Source organism: Aotus nancymaae, unplaced genomic scaffold (genome assembly GCF_030222135.1).
Source record: "Aotus nancymaae isolate 86718 unplaced genomic scaffold, 86718_ANA_hifiasm-v0.15.2.pri h1tg000015l_0, whole genome shotgun sequence".
Classification (NCBI taxonomy): Eukaryota; Metazoa; Chordata; class Mammalia; order Primates; family Aotidae; genus Aotus; species Aotus nancymaae.
In genome coordinates, this window is record NW_026988426.1 from 1,814,728 (window position 1) to 1,836,649 (window position 21,922).

At 46.6% G+C, this 21,922-nt stretch overlaps 1 protein-coding gene across 8 annotated transcripts in view; it reads right to left on the bottom strand.

Annotated features, from left to right (window-relative positions):
• TRRAP (transformation/transcription domain associated protein) overlaps positions 1-21,922 on the bottom strand; it is a 168,688-nt gene that overhangs the window by 70,023 nt on the left and 76,743 nt on the right. For 5 of the 8 annotated variants that reach the window (XR_010342808.1, XR_010342807.1, XR_010342806.1 and 2 more), the window contains 14 exons: positions 21,497-21,607; positions 20,104-20,250; positions 16,999-17,212; positions 16,351-16,476; positions 13,969-14,115; positions 12,884-13,086; positions 11,931-12,052; positions 11,409-11,622; positions 8,202-8,381; positions 6,729-6,875; positions 2,309-2,428; positions 1,805-2,092; positions 1,501-1,638; positions 278-390 (listed from right to left, as the gene is read on the bottom strand). Coding sequence is in view for 4 of the 8 variants with exons in the window: in XM_012455493.2 (XP_012310916.1) it covers positions 278-390; positions 1,501-1,638; positions 1,805-2,092; positions 2,309-2,428; positions 6,729-6,875; positions 8,202-8,381; positions 11,409-11,622; positions 11,931-12,052; positions 12,884-13,086; positions 13,969-14,115; positions 16,351-16,476; positions 16,999-17,212; positions 20,104-20,250; positions 21,497-21,607 (2,270 nt within the window). In the remaining 4 variants the exon portion in view is untranslated. The remainder of the gene's footprint in view (positions 1-277; positions 391-1,500; positions 1,639-1,804; positions 2,093-2,308; positions 2,429-6,728; positions 6,876-8,201; positions 8,382-11,408; positions 11,623-11,930; positions 12,053-12,883; positions 13,087-13,968; positions 14,116-16,350; positions 16,477-16,998; positions 17,213-20,103; positions 20,251-21,496; positions 21,608-21,922) is intronic. The other 3 variants (XM_012455505.2, XM_012455503.2, XM_012455499.2) reach the window with 1 other exon arrangement.

Consider the following 21,922-nt stretch of genomic DNA (forward strand, 5'->3'; position numbering starts at 1 on the left):
GCCCGCTGCCCACCATGAAACACCTGCTTTTCAGCAAAGGGCCTCAAGCACTGGAACCAGGGGAGATGCAAGGACAGTTTACTGCTTCTCCAGTCGACATGTTTAATTACTCAAGGCTTTAAATGCTGGTCTTAGGTTTTTGTTTGTTTTTTTTTTTACGTGGCCATACAGTAGCAAAGCTCCCTTTAAAAAACACTCATTACAAGAAAAGGTCCGAGATGTTTCCTTGGTTCCCTTAACTCATTCATGCTCATGTCAAGCACTGTGTTTGGCTTACCGAATCCAGTGGTCTTCCCAGAGCTGGTATTCGGGGAAAATCGCAGGGGAGGCGTTGCTCCTTTCGTGTTCTTTTTTGGCTTTATCCATTGCCTTTTCATAGGATTCTTGTGCCTAAAAAATGTTAACGCTTTTAAACTACTGTTTAACTAGTAACATACCTTTTCTTTCTGTGTTTTAAAATTTAACACTTAGAAAAGTTTTTTGAGATGGGTTTTTGCTATGTTGCCAAAGCTAGACTCAAACTCCTAAGTCCTGGGCTCAAGGGACCCTCCTGCCTCAGCCTCCCTGAGTCGCTGAACTGCAGGTGCAAGCCTGCAGCTGGTTAAGAAATACCTTTTCACCGCCATGGCCCAGTCATATAGAGCAAGTTGAATCACAGACCTGAGAGCATGTGGGGCTCTTCTCTAGGACCACTCAACACCCACAGCTCTCTGTTCACAGAGACAGAGAAGGTGGGTTTCCCTGTACAGATGGAAGAAGGGGAGGCTGTCCAGATGCGGGATTGATTTCCCCATCCTTTAGTGATCGGAGCAGGAGCCACAAGGCCACATCTGCTTCTGGAGCTTCTGTGGCTTGGCACCCTACACAGTGCTGGGATCACACCCTGAAACAGTGGCCTGCGCCATGCTGAAGGGCAGAATGAGGAGTAAAATGTAAGCATTAAACGAAACCTATCACTTCTAACAGGACCAACGATGGGAGGTAAAAAGCATCCACACTGGCATCTAATGCAAAGGACTTATTAAGACTGCTTTAGCTCATGTCATATACAGAAGTGTCTCTTAAACGCAGACTTCAGTCACAGGGCCTTTACAGATTCACGTTTTAAAGCATATTTAAATGTGAACTCCGGGCCGGTCGCGGTGGCTCATATCTATAATCCCAGCACTTTGGGAGGCTGAAGTGGGCGTATCACCTGAGGCCAGGAGTTTGAGACCAGCCTGGCCAACATGGTGAAATCCCATCTCTACCAAAAATAGAAAAATTAGCCAGGCATGGTGGTAGGCGCCTGTAGTTCCAGCTACTCGGGAGGCTGAGGCAGGAAAATCGCTTGAACCCAGAAGGTGGAGGCTGCAGTGAGCCGAGATTGTGCCACTGTACTCCAGCCTGGGTGACAGAGCGAGACTCCATCTCATAAAAAAGGTGAACTCCGACTTTAGAAGAACCATCAGAAATGGCCTCTCACTGCACATGCAAGCCAGGCAGTTACTGGAGGTTTACCTGCTCGAAGAAGCCGTGCTGCTCGTAAGCAATTGCAGTCGCCGTCTCCGAGTACTTGCACCGCTTCTGCCACAGACCGGCCCACATATCTTCCTCTTGTAACAGGGAGTAAAGCTCTGCAAGGGAATCCAGTATCTCCTGAAAACACAAAGCAAGGTTCCTCAGTGCTCAGGACAAAGACTTTTTTTTTTTCCTAAAAATGCAGCTTCACCATGTTGTAATTTGAAATCATTTGGGAGCAGTATTTAAAGTGTGAGGCCACTGGCAGGGAAGAGGTAATGAACAATCTGAGGCGCATCCTCACCTGCTGAGGTGGGGTGATGCTCTCCTGCTCATAAAACTCTGTTGTTTGCTTTGGCTTAATCTGAAGACTCAGACCCTTTTCAAAAGCCTGGTGCTCCAGCATCAGCGTGGACCGGAACCAGAGGTTGTGTGTTTTCCCCAGGTACTTCAGGACACAGGGTCGGATGGGGATCGGGGGCACGCACTGGGACATGGCTTCCACGAAGCAGTTCAGCGCACTGGGCTGGCAGTCTCGCTGCACCTGGTGACTGCCGCTGCACAGGAATGGACTTATCTCGCCCGCGAGCGCCTGCAACCAAAGCACATGTCATCCACGCCTTCATTCAAAAATCAGCGTCTCACTATCTTTCTCGATGCAGCTAAGAATACTTTCCTAATTCACTCCCGTGACAGCCAGCAGTTTCCTCCTCCTCTTAAACTTGATCAAGACTGTGTTCTTTTAAAATATACTTACCAAAACATAAAACTACATTTTTCCAAAACAGTATTTTAAAGATACACTCACATGCTGCTGTCTGTCAGAGAGGATCTTCCATAATCTGGGGAAAAGCTGGACCCATGTCTTCTCTGCCAGCGTTGTGGAAATGTGGCACAGCTGAACGAAAGCGCTGAGCAGCGCTCCAGTCTATGGACAGAAAGACGACAGGCTGAGATGGCCATGGTCTAGAGGTGCCTTGCACACCCAGGCTCCGAAGATGCCCATGATCTGTCTCATACATTATCAGATGCTCCTCTACTTCTGAACTTTCAAAGATCTGAGAAATCTTTTTTTTACTCCACATTGGAGTAAAAGTCTATGGATCCTGAGTGCCGGAAAGCCATGGTGCACTTAGCAGAAAGTCCAGGCATCCCTCAGCAATGGCACCTGCATTCGTCCTCAGCTTTTAAGGGCATTTCCTAACACTACTGATCCCATCATATCCAAGAAGTACAAAAACTGACAAGGCTGAAGGAGTAACTTAGAGGGACACAGATGTTGCCGAGGCCCAGGCCACTGAAAATCGGAAAGTGAAAACACATGTATGTGACATAAACTATTTGCCAACAGGTATTATTATGAAGAACAAATCAAGAACTGAAAGTTCAGTGTCTGCAATTGGCAGTGGACAAGAGACAGGAGAAAATGACCGAGACAGATGGAACAGAATACAACTGAACAGAGGAGAATGGAATGGACTGGAAGGGAACCTGGAGGATGAGAGCCAGAGGGAGAAACCGAGGCCCGGAGGGCACAGCAAATCCACAGATGTGTTTATTTCGTCCCAGGCCTGTTGTTTGGAAGATCTGATCTGAATTAGCTGCCAACATTCCTTATTAACAGCCAGGTTTCTAGTCTGCCTGAAGCTGCTCTAGCCCACAGAAGACCCCCTACGTGGCATCAGGCAGTGGCGCCAGGGGCTGGAGCACAAGCCGACAGCCACAGTGCCTGCTGCCCCAGTGTAGAGACAGAGTTCCAGGGACATGATTATGCTTCCATCTCTCCTTCAGCAAACCCAAGAGAGGAAACCACTGGCACGGTCACGTTTCTACTAAAAACAGACAGCAAGGATACCAATCTTTCAAGGAAGATGGGTGAAAATGTTTAGGTAAAGAACGCTCCTAGTTGTGTGCCACAGAGGAGACCCTTGAACTCAGTGCCCAGGCTGAGCCTGATATCAGGCTCCCTGTGAGGAGGACTATGATAAGTGGCCACAGTTCCCCTCACACGGCCACATGCTTCACCCTGACCAGCCTAACAGGGGCCTCTCAGCTCAAGGTCAATTTAGCAGAGGCCAAGAGCTGGGGAGAACCAATGGGCCTAGCAACGTCACCGACCTACTGACAAAGCTGTTCAACTCCAACCATGGGGGTTTGCATCAGAATCCCAAAAGACACAATCCTAACTGCCATAACCCCAAGTGTTGAAATCCTGAAAGATCAAAATCCCTGAAAATCATCATCACACGACAGCTACATCAGGTGAGGAACTGTGAGCTGTTACTGTCTGCATGGGTTAAGGAGATGCCTATGGGTGCCACACTGATGGTGGTAGGGGTGGGAACTTGTGGATTTAATTTTCAGCGTCGACTTGACTGGACTAAGGAATACCTAGAAGCCTACCTAGTAAAGTATTATTTGAAGTATGTCTGTGTATCTTTTAAAAGAATTTTTAAATTATTTTTTCCAGCATTATATTTTTGGGATTTTAGAGATTAGAAGTGTTGATCTTTAGGGTTTTCAACATTTGGGATTACGACATTCAGGGCTGTGTCTGAGGATTATGATCCACTCCTGCTCCACAAGTCTGTGGCTTGTTCTGATGTACATACCGTCCCATAGAGGTGCAGGGGTGAGGACCCCATGGTGGCCCTGCAGCACCAAAAGAGCCCAGTGGGGGGGCCACTACTTCCATAGGCCTTCCACAGAGAACGATGGCCAGACCCAGAAAAAAGGCAGAGGAAAAAGAGCCTGTGAGCCCGAGGTGAGGATCGCCCTCTCTGGATTGAGAACCCAAGGGTCTAAGACGAGCCGGTGGCACTTGACCACTTCTCAAAGTAGAGGAGCTCCAGAAAGGAAAACGTTGGGCACTAACAACAAACACAGTGATTTGTAACCCCATCTGGCTCCATGAAAAAAATCTTAACTCCCACAAATACACAGAAAATAAAATAACACAACTCCACCCTCTCCAATCCCCACCAGCCCTGGCTGCTTTACCCCAGCACCCGTCTCGCCTCCCGAGGAATTAGCACTTCTTGCTGCTCATTATTTCCCCTCACTAGAATGCACACCCTGTTGAGGACCAGCTACCACTGTGTTTCCAGTGTCCAGAACATCACCTGGTATACAGCAGGCTCTCAGTAAAAAGATGCTAAAATAATGAAATGAGATCAATGAAAAAAGGTGAATGAAGAAAATGGGACACAAAAGAATGCAAGGAGAAGGGAAGAATTAAGTCACACCCAAGTACCCCAAGAGCCACACCCTTCTAAGAGGTGGGCACAGGTCTGCCAGAGCTGCCTGGGGAAATGCCGCAAGCAGGCAGCACACCTGGCTCAGGGGTGATAGGGTGCTCACCTGTGCTGGGCACTGAGTTCCAGGGTCTCCTCTGTGGCACACACCTGGGGGCGGTATGGCTGACAACGTATGCAGCCCTGGCCTGAGCAATCCTCTTATAAAGGGGGACATGGATTGGCCCTGCGACTCAGGCTATGAAGGCTCAGATCAAGAGAAGACCATGGGGACACCCGTGGGCAAGATTCTCTGTGAGATTCGCTAAGATTCTAAGCCATGTCTGGTCTAACCCAGCCACCATCCAGAAAGCAGCCATGGCCCCACAGAGGATGCGGAGGCAAGCAGCTGTGACCAATTCAGCAAGACGAAAAGCTTACTGAGTAAAACCAAATACCCCCACCCCCTGCGACATATTACTACTACTAGAGCTTCCTCTCCTGATGGCACTCCTACCACGAGCTGAGGATAAAAGTGAGGCACAGGTACCTGATGGGTCAGGAACTATGTGGTGACATGTCATGGTGACCATCAGCCAAGGAAGGCCTTTGGACTTGGGGACATGTACTTACAGCCCTTTTTGCTGGTGGTGGCAGCAGTAGGGACAGGGGTCTATTAAGGCGCCATAATCCCAGCACTTTGGGAGGCCGGGGCAGGCAGATCACCGGAGGTCAGGAGTTCAAGATCAGCCCAGCCAAGAAGGCAAAGCCCCGTCTCTACTAAAAATACGAAAATTAGCTGGGTGTGGTGGCATGCTCCTGCAATTCCAGCTACTTGGGACGTTGAGGCAGAAGAATCACTCGAATCCAGGAGGCGGAGGCTGCAGTGAGCCGAGATTGCGGCACTGCACTCCAGCCTGGATAACGAAGTGAGACTCTGTCTCAAAAAAAAAAAAAAAAAAAGGGGGCCTGATCCACAACATGAGAGCTATCACTCACATGTATCAGGCTGTTTTGCTTCCCACTCCATCCCACAGAAAAGCATTTTATCCTTACTCAAGATGACAATGGTGTCACTTAGACACAAGTTCTAAGACTGATCCAATGCACAAGTTCAGCATAGGTCACCAAAAGATTTTAATGTAAAAATTACTTGTGAGAAGCAAGCAGTTCATACTTTTTTCCCACCTAGCTCCTGATCTGAACAGAATAATTAGAATCATCACCTACCTCTCGAAGGAACAGAAAAATAGCTCCTCATCAAAAGCAAAAGTATGTATGTAAAGCTTCAACCAGTCTTTCAAGGTCATCACATAAAACACAATCAGATCCTAATTTACCTGAGAGTTTGTAGAAGTCAGAGTTTCTACTGGCTAGATTTCAAACACAAGTGCATCTGGAGACCCCCAGCTCCACAAAGTGGGCTTGATTTAGCAAATTAACTTATTTCTCATTTTCTTCTTTTAGTACACTTGAAAAATAATCCAACATTATTATGTCTCCTCAAACATTTTTGTACACAGGTTTACTGTTTTCTTCCAAGAAATGGTGGTGGAGAAATTAACTTTTTTCCTATTTTCTCCCATAAGAGACTGTGACACTCCCAAATCTCTGGTTCAAGCCTGTAATCCCAGTACTTTGGGAGGCCAAGGTGGGTGGATCACTTGAGTCCAGGAGTCCAAAACCAGCCTGAGCAATGTATCAAGACCCTGTGGCTACTAAAAAATTAACAAATTAGCTGAGTGTGGCAGCTCACGTCTGTGGTCCCAGCTACTTGGGAGGCTGAGATGAGAGGATCACGTGAGCCCAGGAGATAGAGGCTGCAGTGAGCTGTTGACTGTGCCACTACACTCTAGGCTAGGCGACAGAGCAATATCCCATTGCAAAAAGAAAAAAGAAACAGAAAAATTTACACCGCCGTGGAATGATCCTGATTTAGGCCTTGAGCTACCCAAGGGAGGAAAGCAACAAATCCTTTCCAAGTTGTGTACAGACCTTCACCTCCCGGAGGGTGTCCAGAAACTTGTCGTGCCTGTTGGTTAGCATGTGCAACTGGTTTCCAATGTCCTTTTCGGAAAGTTCTTTGTTTTTGGGCGTGCTGGTCTGGTCCCCAGGAGCTAGTTCAATGTCTATCTCTACATCCTAAGAAACAAAGCAGAAAGCAAAACCAGAAAGTCAAAGGCTTAAAGAAAACCCAACAAACACACCTCCTGTAGACTTCTTGTTACAATTTTGGCAAATAAAATTTGTGCTTGTTTCCTGGAAGTATTTAAATCATCTTCAATCCTAAAATAAACAAAGCCCAGATTAAGTAGACCAGATCTCTCTCTTTTTAAAAATGACTATAAAGAAGCCAGCATTGTGCTTTCATATTTGGGTTGTGAAAAGCAAAATTTAAAAGAGTAAACTTTAAATGGTAAAAATGATGAAGATTAACAGGAATTCTAGCCTATGATTTCTCCAAATGCAATACAGATGCCCAGCTGCCTGGCTTGCTCAGACTGAGAATACCCTCAGGGCCACAGCGGAGTGTGTCATCAGTGCTATGTTTTATATGACCATTCCCTAAGAGGAATACACCTTATTTCTGTCTGAAGGTTTGGAGAAGTCAGTCGAGAATCAAACTATTCCCTGAAGTCAGGTAACAACAATTTGGTGTGTGCCCTTGAAAATGAAGAACTTTAGAGTTGGCAATTTATTTCACACAGGAAGATTACAGAAAGAAAAGACCAAATGATCGGATAATCTAGTGTTTTAGCAACAGTAGAAAAAATTTTTTTAATTCGTAATTGTTGATGAGTAGACATCCTGTACATGGAAGAGGGAATGCACCACCCTTTAAGAGCAAAGAAGGTGCAGCAACCACCTGCAGTCCGGGGTGACTGTCTCCTGAGATGCAACGCTCTACACAGACTAAGCCTCCAAAAACCAACAACCTTAAGGAGACGCACAGCCTACAAAAATCCCTGTCAGGAACAGTGGCAGCCACTTCTTCATGGAGCACAGAAAGCCACCAAGACTAAAGCATCAGCCTTGGTACGGGTTCTTGGAGGAGCAAAGGCTCCCTGCTGCCCATCCTGGGACTAGGCAGAGACACAGGTTCTGAGCAGACTGCTGGAGGAACCAACTAGTGCCCCAGCCCCTCTGTGATGGGCAGCACTCCCCCAAGCAGTGCTTTCTGTGACTGAACATGGGCTTTTCTCACCAGGAGAGAAACATCACAGCACAGGAAAATGTTCTGTTCTCAGCAGTACTAGCTCATGGTAAAGGGATCTATCTCAAAACTGCATGGCAGTGCAAGCTGCTTCTCAATTCTAACTAAAAAAAATCTAGTGGAACTTAGTTACCACATTCGGAGCTTTCAGGTAGACAGGTTTTTATACTTTACTCATGTCCTAAAAAAATCTAAAGCTGATACAAAAACTTCTTCCAGAGGATGGAGGTTCTGCCAGTGGAGCGGAGCCTCACCTCCTCTTTGGACTCGCTGTTCTCCCTCTCCCGAGGCTCCTGCTTGACGTGTGTGACCATGGCAAAGGCGGCGCGGTCATGGCTGTCGGCTAGGTTGATGACGTTGGTGATGGACGGGAGCATGGCTCCTTGGCAGCTGGTGCCAATGGGGGTGCTCTTCTCACACACGGCCAGGAGCAGCTGCAAAGGGTGCAGAAAGGAGACAGACCCAGGTGTGCGCATGGCATTTGGGGCGTCCAGACTTCTCTCCCAGATGCCCCTCACTCAGGCACCTCTGACTCTGCAGGTCCAAGTGTGAGCTCAGCACCTTTCCCCACCTCTCCCTGACTAGGCGGGCTTCCTCTCCTCTGTCCCCTCCAAGGCATCATCCCCACACAGAAGACCTCTGCTTCACTCACAGCACACAGCAGGCCCTGCCACTCTTACCTCCTGAACACCTAGGCAGGTGCCTGCTGCCACCTGTGTGAAACCTCCCACTTCACCCCCAGACTCGTTCTCCTGGACCCAACTCTTTCCACACAGTGGCCCTTTACCCTGGCCCACCCACCCATGGCTTCCTACAGCCTCAGGTGACAGTGAAGGCTGCCCCGTGTGACTTGCAAGCCCCTCTGTGATGTGCTGCAGCCCCTGCCTGCCTCTGCAGTTGGGCCACTCCCTGCCGCACTGTGCTTCCCCACAGGTCCTGTGCACACTGCCTGGCCACACCACTCTTGCTGTCTTGGGCGAATATACCCTGAGCATCCACAGGGTGCCATGGAGACCATGTAGATTTTTCTGTCAACTGCACAGAGATGGCATCCCCGGCCTCAAGGAGCTGAAGTGTCAGAGGGAAGGACACATCACAGACATGTGCTCACTGTGGTAACACAGCCAGGAAACAGGGTGGACTGACGGAAAATTAAAGGGAGCTGCACGTTAGCCTGAGTGGCAAGAGTGAGGCCAGTTCAAGAACATGGAAGGCCAGTGCACTGGAGACTGATGGAGGGAGAGAGGGACAGGACAGGGATGCAGAGAGAGGTGAGGGGCCAGTCACTTGGGGACCAGAGTCTGGAGGCTGGATTTTATGCCACGCACAACGGAAAGAGTAATGTGATCTGCTTTATTCTCCAAGATAATTTTGTAACAACAGAGAAAACTTACCAGTAGGAAGGGAGGTGGGTGAACACTAAGGAAACAGCTCCCACTGTCCTAATGAGAGATGGCGGTTGCCAGTGGGCCCTGAACTGTAACCCTCGGTGAGGGAGTAGATACTCAGGGCAAAGAAAGGAGGGAGTCGAGGACCCCCTGGCTTGTGCCCTTCCCTGGACCGATTCATATGGACGTGCCACAGCCAGTGTCTCGTCTTTGTATTTTTAGCACCTGACCCAGTGCCTGGCAACTAACCAGCGGTCGGAAGGTCTCTTTCACGAGTGATGGAGGAGTAGGGAACTCTGCCCAGGTATGGCCGTGGGCAAAATTCCAAATGCATGTTGCACAAGCACGAAGAGAGCGCCCATTCAGCACAAACGAGAAACGTGCTAGCAGGCTCTCCTGAGACCAGCGCCACAACTATTTCCTACTACTCATGCTATTTGGTTGAGGCCTGAAAGTACCCAGGTGCAGAGTACCTTGCGCCAGAGAACAGAAAACATAGATGTTAAAAAGTACTGTGTACATTACCTTGAGGATGTAGGCTCTTTTGAGTATACTCGTAATACTCTTGTAGAGCTTGAATCTAAAGCCTATAAACAGATTGATGCACGTGGTGGGAACCCGAGCTAGTAGCCCTAATAAAGCACTTTAGTAAGATGTTCAGAGAAGAAAATGAATAATGTTAAGCCATATCTGGATTGAGCTTTATAGCTTATTTTAGTTAATCATTTTTTGGTCTTTTAGCCTACCACCTTTTAAAAATTTTGGTCCAAGCTGTTATTCCCCAAAAACTGAGTAAATAGGTGAGTAGGGGTGATGCAAGTGATTTTGCTTCAATTTAGAAAAACCTCTATACAGATAATCAAAAGTTGGAAGAATCAAAAGAAGCCACAGTCACGTAGGTCTGATTTGAACGTCATAATAACAGTGGGAGGACACTGTCACCAACTCTGCCCTACTACCATCCATGTTGTGTTTATTCTGTTAATAAAAAAGACTCGCTTCCGGGGAAAAAAACAGTCCTCTTTTCATTAAAGAGAATTCATCCGCCTTCCATCTCAGCTGTCTCAGGAGACACAGTACGTGGTGACCTGATTTGATTCACTCCAGGTAAACAGACAAGAACTACTTGCACAGTACTGGTAACCTGCCAGAGCAAACCCAGGCTGATGAGTGAGCCACAGGCTGAACCTCTAGCAAACTAGGGGCTCACCACAATCCTGCTGGAAATTCAAAGAACATCTGACCTGCCTTCCACGCAACACCAATCCTACTCTAGGTCTGGACCTCACTTTTATAATATAACACTGAGCGTGTTAAACACGTCTGTGTTGCCAGCACCCAACTCCTCATACTAAAGAACCAAAACCGACAGTGTGGTCAGGCCCTGGCCCGGCTGCTTCATTTTCCTGCTTGAAGAATAATGGGGACCAGGTGTGGTGGCTCACGCCTGTAAGCCCAGCACTTTGGGAGGCCAAGGTGGGCGATTACTTGAGCTCAGGAGTTCGTGACCAGCCTGGGCAACATGGTGAAACTTTGTTTCTACTAAAAATACAAAAATTAGTGGGGCGTGGTCACACATGCCTGTAATCCCAGCTACTACAGAGGCTGGGACACAAGAATTGTTTAAACCCAGGAGTCAGAGGTTGCAGTGAACTAAGATCACACCACTTCATTCCAGCCTGGGCAACAGAGCATGACTCTGTCTTAAAAAAACAAAACAAAAAAAAAGAAAAGAACAGAACAACGGGAGTTGACATTCACAATACACACATTTTATTTTCTAGGGCAAGTAGACGGAATTTAAACATTTTTATGTTTGAAGGAAAAATGAAAGCTTCGCCTATAAAGTAAGATATACTGTTCAACCTTCTGATAAAGTATTTTAAATAAGCCCCGAAACACTTTGGATGAATGCTTGTGCTAAAGTCTTGATTTCCTCCAGGAGATCAGAAGCAGGCTTATACTGGAGATTCCTAATTCGTCTTAAGTGTGTATGACCACCTCCTAGCTTTAGAGCCCTCACTCAGAAATCCACAGCTGCCCCCACCACGGACGTGAGCCAAGGCTTCCTACCTCAATGCACTGCTTGATCCAGAAGTGGTTCCCCATGGCTTCCCAGTTCTGCGAACAGGTCACATAAAGCAGGCGCTCGTAGACACGACGTTTCATGGAGTTGTCAAAAACCTCGAAAAACTTTGCCCTGATGAGTGGCTGGGCGCAGCGCAGCCCAGAGAGAAAGGCAGGCTCAAGTTTTGCTGTCAGCTCGCTGCCAGACAGTGTCTCATCCCTGTAACACCAAGAAGTCAGAGAGAGGCAAGACGGTGGCCTCTCCAAGCCATAAGCAAACAAGCAGAAACAGGCAGACATGAACTTGCTGAAATGCTACTAGGAAAACCAAGAGTATGTTACAAATCGTGGCAGGCTCACCTAGCATTACAACAAAAGGTCCTTTAATGACATCAAAGTAGGTCGCACAATTTAGCATTTAAGTGAGTATTTTAAGCGTAGGTATAAGATGAAAGCCATGCTGTGGTGGCTGGCCATGGAACACGCTATGGAACGACATCTGTAATACTTGCTTACTGCTGTAATTACCTGTAGACATAGTTAACAAGGTCTAAAAACTGGGCATTTAATTCAAGGTCTTCTGGAAAACGTTTTTCTATGTAGGTCATCATTTTCACAAGCAAAATAGACTTTTCCCGGAGTGTAGGTGTCTATGAAATTTGAGAAAAGACACAGTTAAAAGTATTTCAACCATCTGCTCTTATTTTTTAAGCTCCTACAGTTTTGCCAAGCACAGTAAGACAAGGTCATTCCTAAACAGGAAGGCAAACATGGCTTTATCTTTGGATGCTTAAAATCAAGACATGCCAATATAATTTTCATACAGGCTACAACTCATTTTGGAGAGAAAGCAACTATAAACTATAAAACAAATCAGAAGTTTGCGAGCATCTCACTAAGTGAAATAATAGTCTCTATTATTATTTTATTATTTGTTTTATATTTACTGCTATAAAAAAGTAATACGGTTAACTTTTTTTTTTTTTTGGAGTCTCGCCACGATGCCCAGGCTGGAGTACAGTGGTGTGATCTTCAGGTCACTGCAACCTCCGCCTTCTGAATTCAAGCGATTCTCCTGCCTCAGCTTCCCGAGTAGCTGGGATTACATGTGTGTGCCACCACACCTGGCTAAATTTTGCATTTGTAGTCTAGAGAGTTTCACCTTGCTGGCCAGTCTGGTCTCAAACTCCTGATCTCAAGGGATACGCCTGCCTCGGCCTCTCAAAGTGCTGAGATTACAGGACTTGGTCTTCATTTAACATTTTAACAGGAGTAAAGCCACATTAAGATGAGCAACTGAGTTTCTATTTAACATCTGTTAAGCGCACTGAAAAAAATACACCTTAATCAAGAAAAGATGTTGTGAGTGCAATTACAGCAGAAAAAAATGTTTTGCTTCAAGTTTCAGAAAGATCAAGAAGGTGAGCCTTGAATTTTCTTTTATTCAAAGGCAGGTCAGGTGGCATACCGTCCCACCTCACCTGATTGGCTGCCATTGGGGAATTATTCTTGACCCATTCTTCCACGATTTTGACCACGGCCCGCAGGATTTTGGCATCTGGTGATTTCTCGATGAGGGATGTCAGAATGGCCTGGATGAAGTTCTTCCGCATCTCCATGCTCATCACTGCCAGGCGCGTCTTCACCAGCTCCAGACTTAGCATCACCAGCTCGCTTGTACCTGCTTGCACCAAGAAAGAAAAAACCCATGGGTCTCTACACATTGATTTAATCAGGCAGCCACTCAGCTTTGCTGGGCGTGCTGGGTTCTACCCCTTTTCCCCCTCAATGATTTCTTCTGCAACTAGAGCTCTGGGATTTGAGGCACATGTACATTCTTCCATGTATCTTGGGAGTGTAGCCTTCCCAGCAGGGAGAGGGGTGAGGGAGCTGATGGACCGGTGCAGGTGGCCCCGGCCTCTCCACACCCAGCTATGAAGTTCCAGTCATGGCCCCTGTACTCTGAGGTGTACCCAGAAGCTGTGACCACCACAGCCCTTGCCAAGCAGCACCATACCCCTACAGAGCATCCAGATTCCTGGAGCCCACTGCTCAGCTCTGAAACCTGTGACCTAACTCTTCAGAAACAGCAACTCTGACTGAGCAATCTCTGTTTCATAGCAAGCACTGGTAACTCTCAGTGGTGAATGTAGCATATAAAAGTCCAACTACTTTAAAATTTCTGCATTCTTACATTTGCAGACTTTAAAAGCAGGTGGGGGTGTGTGTCAGAGACAGAGAGAGACAGACAGAGAGTTTGTGCAACAGACTGAGTGCAGTGACTATTTACAGGCGTGATCATGGCTCCCAGCAGCCTCCAATTCTTGGCCTCAAGCAATTCTCTTGCATCAGCTACTGAGGAGCTGGGACCACTGGCGCGCCACCATACCCAGCTTAATAACAGTCAATTTTTAACTACGAGTCCTGCTTTTTAAACCCATACATTGAAGAGCAAATGGTAACGAATTAAAACAACAGGACTTGGTGAATGCACATTCCCTTTAGAGTTCAGTCCCAGCCCGCAAAGCAGAGTCTGAGGAAAGGTCCCCAGCATCCAGCGCATCACCTGAGGTGGCTTCAGTGCTTCCTGATGCTGCCTGAGGGTTTAAATGCTCCCGGACCATCTTCTGCAGGGAGCGCATAAAGACGGAGATCAGTCGGTCTATGTAGCTGGGGTTGTTGCTGCAGGCTGACTTGAGGATCATCAGGGTCCCTAAGATGTAGAAATTGCCAGGTGTTTTACAGAAAAGTAACAACCAGGGAAAAACAAAGTGGAAACAATGCGCTATTTGAAACAATGTATTCTAACAAAAGTTTTGATTAATCCCAATGTCAACACTGTGAGCTCTCACATGGCTCAGGCCCCATTCTGAAACACTGTATTTGCACTCCTAATTCTCAATTACATCAAATCATCATGAATGAGAACTGATTTTTGTGCCTCAGTAGAAACAACATTCTTACCTTCAGTTCTGGATTTTATTTTTAGGTTATGGCAAATTACCCTAAGTTTTTAGTCCTATAATATGTTTGGGAAAATAAAAAGATGGAAAAAAAACTTTTTTTAAACAACCTAGCCTATCTAGAGGACATGCCAAATATCTTCAAATTCAATTTGCACTCATTCTGAAAAACGGCCTAAGATCAATAAAAATCAACAAGCCAATATTAGAACAGAAACATATAATATACGGAAAAATTCTCTTTCATAACTGGTATTGTGAAAATTACCTTGCTCTTGACCTACACATTAAACTGCTGTTGCTGTTTTCTGACATGTAGTCTCGCTCTGCCACCCAGGCTGGAAGCACAGTGGCGTAATCTCCACTCACTGCACAACCTCTGCCGCCTGCGTTCAAAGGATTCTCCTGCCTCAGCCTCCCAAGTAGCTGGGATTACAGGTGCCTGCCACCATTCCCGGCTAATTTTTGTATTTTTACTAGAGATGGAGTTCCAACATGTTGGCCGGGCTGGTCTCAAACTCCTGACCTCAAGTGATCCGCTCGCCTCAGTCTTCCAAAGTGCTGGGATTACAGGGATGAGCTACTGCGCCTCGCCCTATTCATTAAACTTTAAATCTGTATTCGTGGATCGATCACATAATAGAACAACCAAAGAGTATATGCCAGTTACGAGGCCATTTCAGGCTAGCTTTGTTAAAAGATCAACTCTTAACATAGCAGTCAACATAGGGCCAGTCTGGTTGTAAGCCAGGCAACCCATGACACTTGATGATGACAGTGATGTAAACAGGGTATGCTCTGTGGTTCCCAAGTGCGGTGCTCTCCTCCATGAAGCAGATGGTGGTGACTACGCCGCAGATCCAGCACGGGGACAACGGTGTGGCCAGCTCCCCAGGCCCACCTCACCCCAAGGTTGCCTGTGGCCTTTGACACCCCACAGAGGAGGGAGGCAGGGTCCGTGAGGTCAGCCCTTCTTAACGAGAGTTCTTCAGACAATAAGCAGGGGGAGGAGATACTTGTGCTACTCTGTGGTGGAAGCTGGGATCTTATGCAGGGTGACCCCACTTAAAAAAGGTCCCGGAAGCACTTCTCACTCTCCACACCTGGCTGCTGCCTGAAGAGAGATAGAAAGCTGGGATGGCAATGGACACCATTTTAACCAAATTCTCCTAGCTGCTGCCAAGTTTAGAGAGCAACGAACTCACCCAAATATATTCAGTTGGCAAATTCAGACAAGCATTTGCCTAACAAGGGCTATCTATATAGGTAATTACATACATGTGTATAGTAAATGACAATCACTCTAAAATACTGGGACTGATTACTACTAGGAAGAGAGCCTGACAGGTGACTGGTACTTAGTTTTCCTTCATTTGTATTTTCACAGTTTCACCCAATGAATATGCAATAAAGGAGAAAATAAATTTTGAGACACTAAACCAAAGTCTAGGATCAAAGACATGTGTCTGCCACAAAGCTGAGGGCACATGTACAAATCTGACTCCCGGGTACCTGGGGCCAGAGTGACCCAGCTGCCCGATCACCTAAGAGGGAGGCAGTTTTCATCTCACCTGAGCCAGCCAGAGCCTCACCCATTAGACAGAACGAGTTCTCATCTTTTGAGTGGCTGACTCACAGGCGGGCTGTGGTGAACGGCAGAGATCACATGTTGGCATGTAGCTCTTGTGGTGCCTATTGAGGGTGACACTGGGGCAACAGGACACATGCACCCTGGCAACGTCCCTCACGCCAAAGCCTGTGCTGGAGGCTGAGGACGGAGTGCAGAACTAGGATTGGCGAGGGGAGGGGTGCAGTCTACAGGGGATGGTGGCCTTGAGGCCCCCATGCAACAGACGCCTGAACAACCAGTGGCTCTAAGTTCCGTCCAACAACCAGAGCCTTTTCCCGAAGGGAAGCACGTCCAGTGTGCAGGGACAGATCCCAAACTGAGCCACCACAGAACACCAGGACAAACGCACACTCACCGAAGAGCTGGGAGGGATTGGCGTTGGTGGCCTTCTCGTAGTTGGTGAGCCCTTCGTAGATGACCTTTCCGACGGCCGCGTAGAGGCACTCCAGCTCTTCGTACTTAGAGGCCACACTGGAAGTACCTACAGGGCAGGGACCCAGGCACATGGTTAGGGCTCTCGGGCCCATCAGTGCTGATATCAGGGACTGAGTGCTGGCTGCTCGGGTATCAGAAGGGACTGGCATTGGCATTTCTCTCCCTGCAGAACAGTGTGGGCCTCCCCTCTGGGCTGGTGCAGAATACTCAAAAAACAGCTATGTGCAGAATACTCAAAAAACCTAACGGAATGTGCTCGAAACACACTTATTTATAATATGTCAAAATTTGATCCTGCCAAATGTGCAACAATTGAATACTTTAATACAACACTTTAACTTCCCTTTAGTAGTTTAACAACTGATGAACTGAATTTCCAAAGCGGACTAAATTTGATGAGCGCAGCCATTCTGTCTTTATGTCAATTTTTAAAAGAAAGTTTGAGAGTAGAAAGGAAAGCGATAACAAAGTGCTCAACAGAGTAACTAGAGGATAAGTACTCTCATAACAAGCTCCACGTCCACCGTCCACTCTCAAAAGAAAAGCACTGGTGGAAAAGGCCACGTACTCGGCTCCGTTGGGAAAATACTCATCAGGCGCGAGAGAAGGCTGTGGACGGCTCGCAGCACCTTGGTGTTTCCACATGTCATGCAAGCGGCAATTCCACGCTGCAAGGGTTTGAAGCTACTAAGGATGGCTGGCGACTGGAGGACAGTTAGCAGGAAGCTCAGCACTTCTAGTCCCGTGCAGATATTCCCATAGTTCACTTGGTTTGGCTGCTCCTGGAATGGAGAACATGGGCCACAGAGGAAATGAATACTCAATGACAATGAATTCTAGAAACCAGAGTCTGGCAAAATCTAGCACTAGATTTATTATTTGGAGACTAAGTTAAAAAAAAAAAAAAAAACCACTAGAGAATGACCACTGGATTTCATAAAAATGATTCCTTCATAAAATCACTCTAAGTATCTATTTAAACTCTTTTAAAAAGGTTAAAGTATTAATATTTAATACTAACCAATATTAATATTTTAAAATCAGTAAAGCCCTAAAAAAGTTCCTGCAATGAATTTTGCTTTTCTCTTCTCATTTTCTTAAGACACAAAAATACAAATATCCTTCCAATCCTTCCAGGCCAGGCACAGTGGCTCACACCTGTAATCCTAGCACTTTGGGAGGCTGAGGTGGGTGGATCACTTGAGACTAGCCTGGTCAACACGGTGAAACCCTGTCTCTACTAAAATTACAAAAAAAGAGAAAATTAGCCAGGTATGCTGGCACATGCCTGTAGTCTCAGCTACTTGGGAGACTGAGGCACAAGAATCACTTGAACTCGGGAGGTGGAGGTTGCAGTGAGCTGAGATTGTGCCACTGCACTCCAGCCTGGGCAACAGAGTGAGACTGTCTCAAAAAAACAAAACTAAAACCAAAAAAAAATACTCTTCCAAAAAGAAGCATCTTTCAAACCATGTATCATGAAATCAACAGATGATGGCAGCATTAAAAATCAGTAAAAACAAGCTGGCTGCAATGGCTCATGCCTGTAATCCCAGCACTTTGGGAGGCTGATGTGGGTGGATCATGAGGTTAGGAGTTCGAGACCACCCTGACCAACATAGTGAAACCCTGTCTCTACTAAAAATACACACACACACAAATTAGCTAGGCGTGGTGGCATGAGCCTGTAGACCCAGCTACTGGAGAGGCAGGGGCAGGAGAATCACTTGAACCTGGGAGGCGAAGGGTGCAGTGAGCCGAGATTGCGCCACTGCACTCCAGCCCGTGTGACAGAGGGAGACTCTGTCAAAAAAATAAATAAAAGTAAAAATTAATAAAAACAAACCAAAACAACTGAATAAAACAGAAAATAGAGTTCATGGTTCACAGCAGAGGTAAAACAGAAGCAACATGGTCTTCACAGTCCAAAATAATAAGTGCTTGCAATAGAGTTTATAATCTCAATAGTAAAAGTCTTCAAATTCTGCCAACACCTAGAAAAACAAAATCTGGATAAGGCAAGAGAATAGCTTTTGCTGCCACCAGAAAAGTATGGAATCATGATTTTTACAAGCAAAAAACCAGCAAGCAAAATAAAATAATTAGCATTTTGGGACTAGCTCCTTGTTACCTAAGTACTGTACTTGATAACAAATTATAGTTTCATCATCAAAATCTGTTTTAAAAATTCAAAGCTCATCTTAAAGGTTGTTGCAACAGTCAACTAAAATGCGTAGCCCAAGGCAACTGGTAGGTAACTTTTACAAATGAGTCCACAAAATGCAAGAGAACTGTATTAAGGTTAAACACTCCAAACTGTACTTGGGGCCAGCAGGAGAGCTCAAATTCCAAAGCCATTCTTTCCTTTCCTTTCTTTTTTTTTTTTTTTTTTTTTTTTTTAAGAGACAAGATCTTGCTTGCTCGGTCTCACAAGCTGTAGTGCAGTGGCACAATCATAGTTCACTGCAGCCTCAACCTCCCAGCTTCAGCCAATCCTCCTGCTTTAGCGTCTTCTGAGTAGCTGGGATTACAAGCTCACACCACCATGCCCAGCTAATTTTCTCTCTTCTCTTTTGTAGAGTTGGGATCTCACTATGCTGTCCAGACTGGTCTCACACTCCTAAAGTCTCTAGAGCAAAGCCATTATTAGTCAGACTCCCTCCCTGGTATCAGCAGTGGAGGGCATCGTGGGAGAGGCCATGACTGGCAAAGAGGACAGGAGATTTGGGGCCTAGGGGTCAGGCCCAGAGTGATCCACAAATGTTCAGTCCCTGCCCAGGCGACAGCATCTGATAACTGTGGGTCGAGATGGCCAGCGGGAGGCCTATGTTAATTCTAGCTAAATAATTGTAAGCTTGTTTGGCTCAGAGTACACTGAAGTTTATACACAGAACTAAAATATATTATTGGTGCAGTTAATTAGAAATCAAGCGGCAACAGGAGGCCTAAGGTAAAGACCATGTGAGAGCGCAGTAACACTGGAGAACACCAAGGGGTGGTCGCAGAGCAGGCAATACTGCTCTGGTCCCACAAATGCCTTCTCAACATAGAGACTGCATCAGGGCCTCATAAAAAGGGCTGATGCAAAAATCTCTGAAAAAGGAGGGGACCTCTGCTCAAAGATCTGGGAAGGTCTTTGCAGATGGGAGCTGGCAAGGAGGAGAAAAGCCTTGTAGGGCAGAGATCACAGAACACCTCAGGCTCTGCCTGGTTCTCAGAATATGGAGTGATTTTAATTGCTCTCTGTCCTCAATGCTCAGGAGATAAAAGCCCCATGATGCATCTGCTATACTTCTGATGCAGCCACACCCTGAAAACAGTCAGAGTACTAGTAATAACCTCAGAGTACTAGTTTAGCATGTCTTAGAAGGATCTCCACCAGGCTTTCTTACCCATTCCTTTACCCTCCCCTTCCATGCCCATAAGATCAATGAGATCATGCACATAATAAAAGTGTCTGGAGCCCAGAGTTCGGGGCCAACGCGGTGCCCACGTTGCGTTGGTCCCCTGGACCCATGCTGTAAATTGTACTCTTGTGTCTCTGTCTTTATTTTCTTTTCTCAATCCCTCGTCACCGCCGGGAATAAGGGCACCCACGTACAAGGCTGGGGCTGGTTCCCAACAATAATGGCCTCGGTGGCCCTGCCCCGGCCCTTCAGACACTTGTACTTACCACAGTCATCAGCAGCTTATCAAACCACTGCAGCTTGAGCTCAGACTTGGACCACATGTCTGGCCGCAACGCAGTCTTCAGAAGGTTCACACATCGGCGAGAGAGCACCTCCCCAGGGGACCCCGCAGTGTTGGTGTTGTCATTAACCTAGGAATTCATCCGAGTTAGAGCCGGCATTTCACTGCTTCCAAGTTTACAGTCATTCCAGTGACAGCGCTTCTCGATCATGCCCCAGCCAGTGCACTGTCTCAGACCTTCACCCTCTCCACCACTCCTCTTCCGCCTGACCTCCACACAGCTGGACACCTTCCCTGACCAGCCTGACTGGTGAACCCTCATGGCTCCCTACCCTGCATCTGTAGCACGTCCGTGGGGACCTGCAATCCCTTGTGGGCCCTGCAGGCTCCCCACAGGACCTCCCTACACACTGCAGGGAGGCAAGGAATTATATATTTGTTAGGTACTTAGCAGATCCTTTTTAGTACTTGGAAATTCTCAAAGGAACTGTAAGATATACTATTTTGTTTAACAGGAATAAAAACTTAAGATTTAGGAAAATTTCATTTACAATAGATTTTTGAAATATAAAGTTTCAGAAATAAATTCCTAAATAATTCCATAAAGATAAAAATTGATATGAATGATAAATAAACCCAAGTTATAAAAGCACTTAAACAGCTAAATGCACATTCTTTCTGTAGGTTGGATCATCTCACCCTTTACTGAGCTGTGTGCTGTTCCCATCTTCAGGATGCAAAAAGAACACTTGGAAGTTAAATGATCAGCTGAGATCACTGCCTACCATATTCCACCAGTGCTAAGATGCCGTCAATTAGAAGACACATCATTATTTTATTATCACTCAAAGAGTGAAATGCTTTTTTAAAAAAATTGTATCAGGCTAGCTCATGCCTGCAATCCCAGGACTTTAGGAGGCTGAGGCAGGCTGATCACTTGAGGTCAGGAGTTCAAGACCAGCCTGGCCAATTTGGTGAAACTCCGTTTCTATCAAAAATACAAAAACTAACCAGGCATGGTGGTGGGCACCTGTAATCCCAGCAACTCAGGAGGCTGAGGATGAGAATCGCTTGAACCCTGAGCAGAGGTTGTAGTGGGCTGAGATCACACCACTGCACTCCAGCTTGGATGACAAAAAGCGAGACTCCATCTCAAAAAATTAAAAATCTTATCAATTATAAGACACAAGTAGATTTTGGAAATGTTAACCTGCCACAAAATCAAGTGCATTTGGTATGAAAATGACGGAACCAGCTCGCAGACCTTGGTTTGTCTGTATCTTTTTTGACAAAACTGTCACAGATAACATCCTGGAATGTTAGTAAGTAGCCTCTGGTCTGCAGACACCCTGATGCAAGACACTTGGAGTCCATACCTGACAGGCCACACGGATGAGGAAGTTCACCACAGTGTCTGTGTGCTGCTTGTCAATGGGCTTGGCGAGGAGAGAGTCTGCTCCAGGTAGTGACTGGCTCCTCCCAAAGACCTGGAAAAGGACCTCCTTTCAGGCAGGAAGAAAATCGCAACACGAATTTCCAATCCAGGTTTGACTTGTTCACCCAACTAGTGGGTATGCGGTACCTCCCGGGGACAGAGGCAGGTCTGGGCGCTGGGGATACCAAAGACAGATGTCATCTCTGCCCTGGTGAAGCCAACACAGCCAACAGGAGGGCAGATGGCTAGCCAGCCAAGCAGCCACAAAAAGTAGTGGCTCACGTGATGGGGAACAAAAATGCGAGGCCCAGGAAGTGAGAGGACGTCATCAAAGGAGGTCTTTAGGTTGAGATGAAGCCAGCCACGA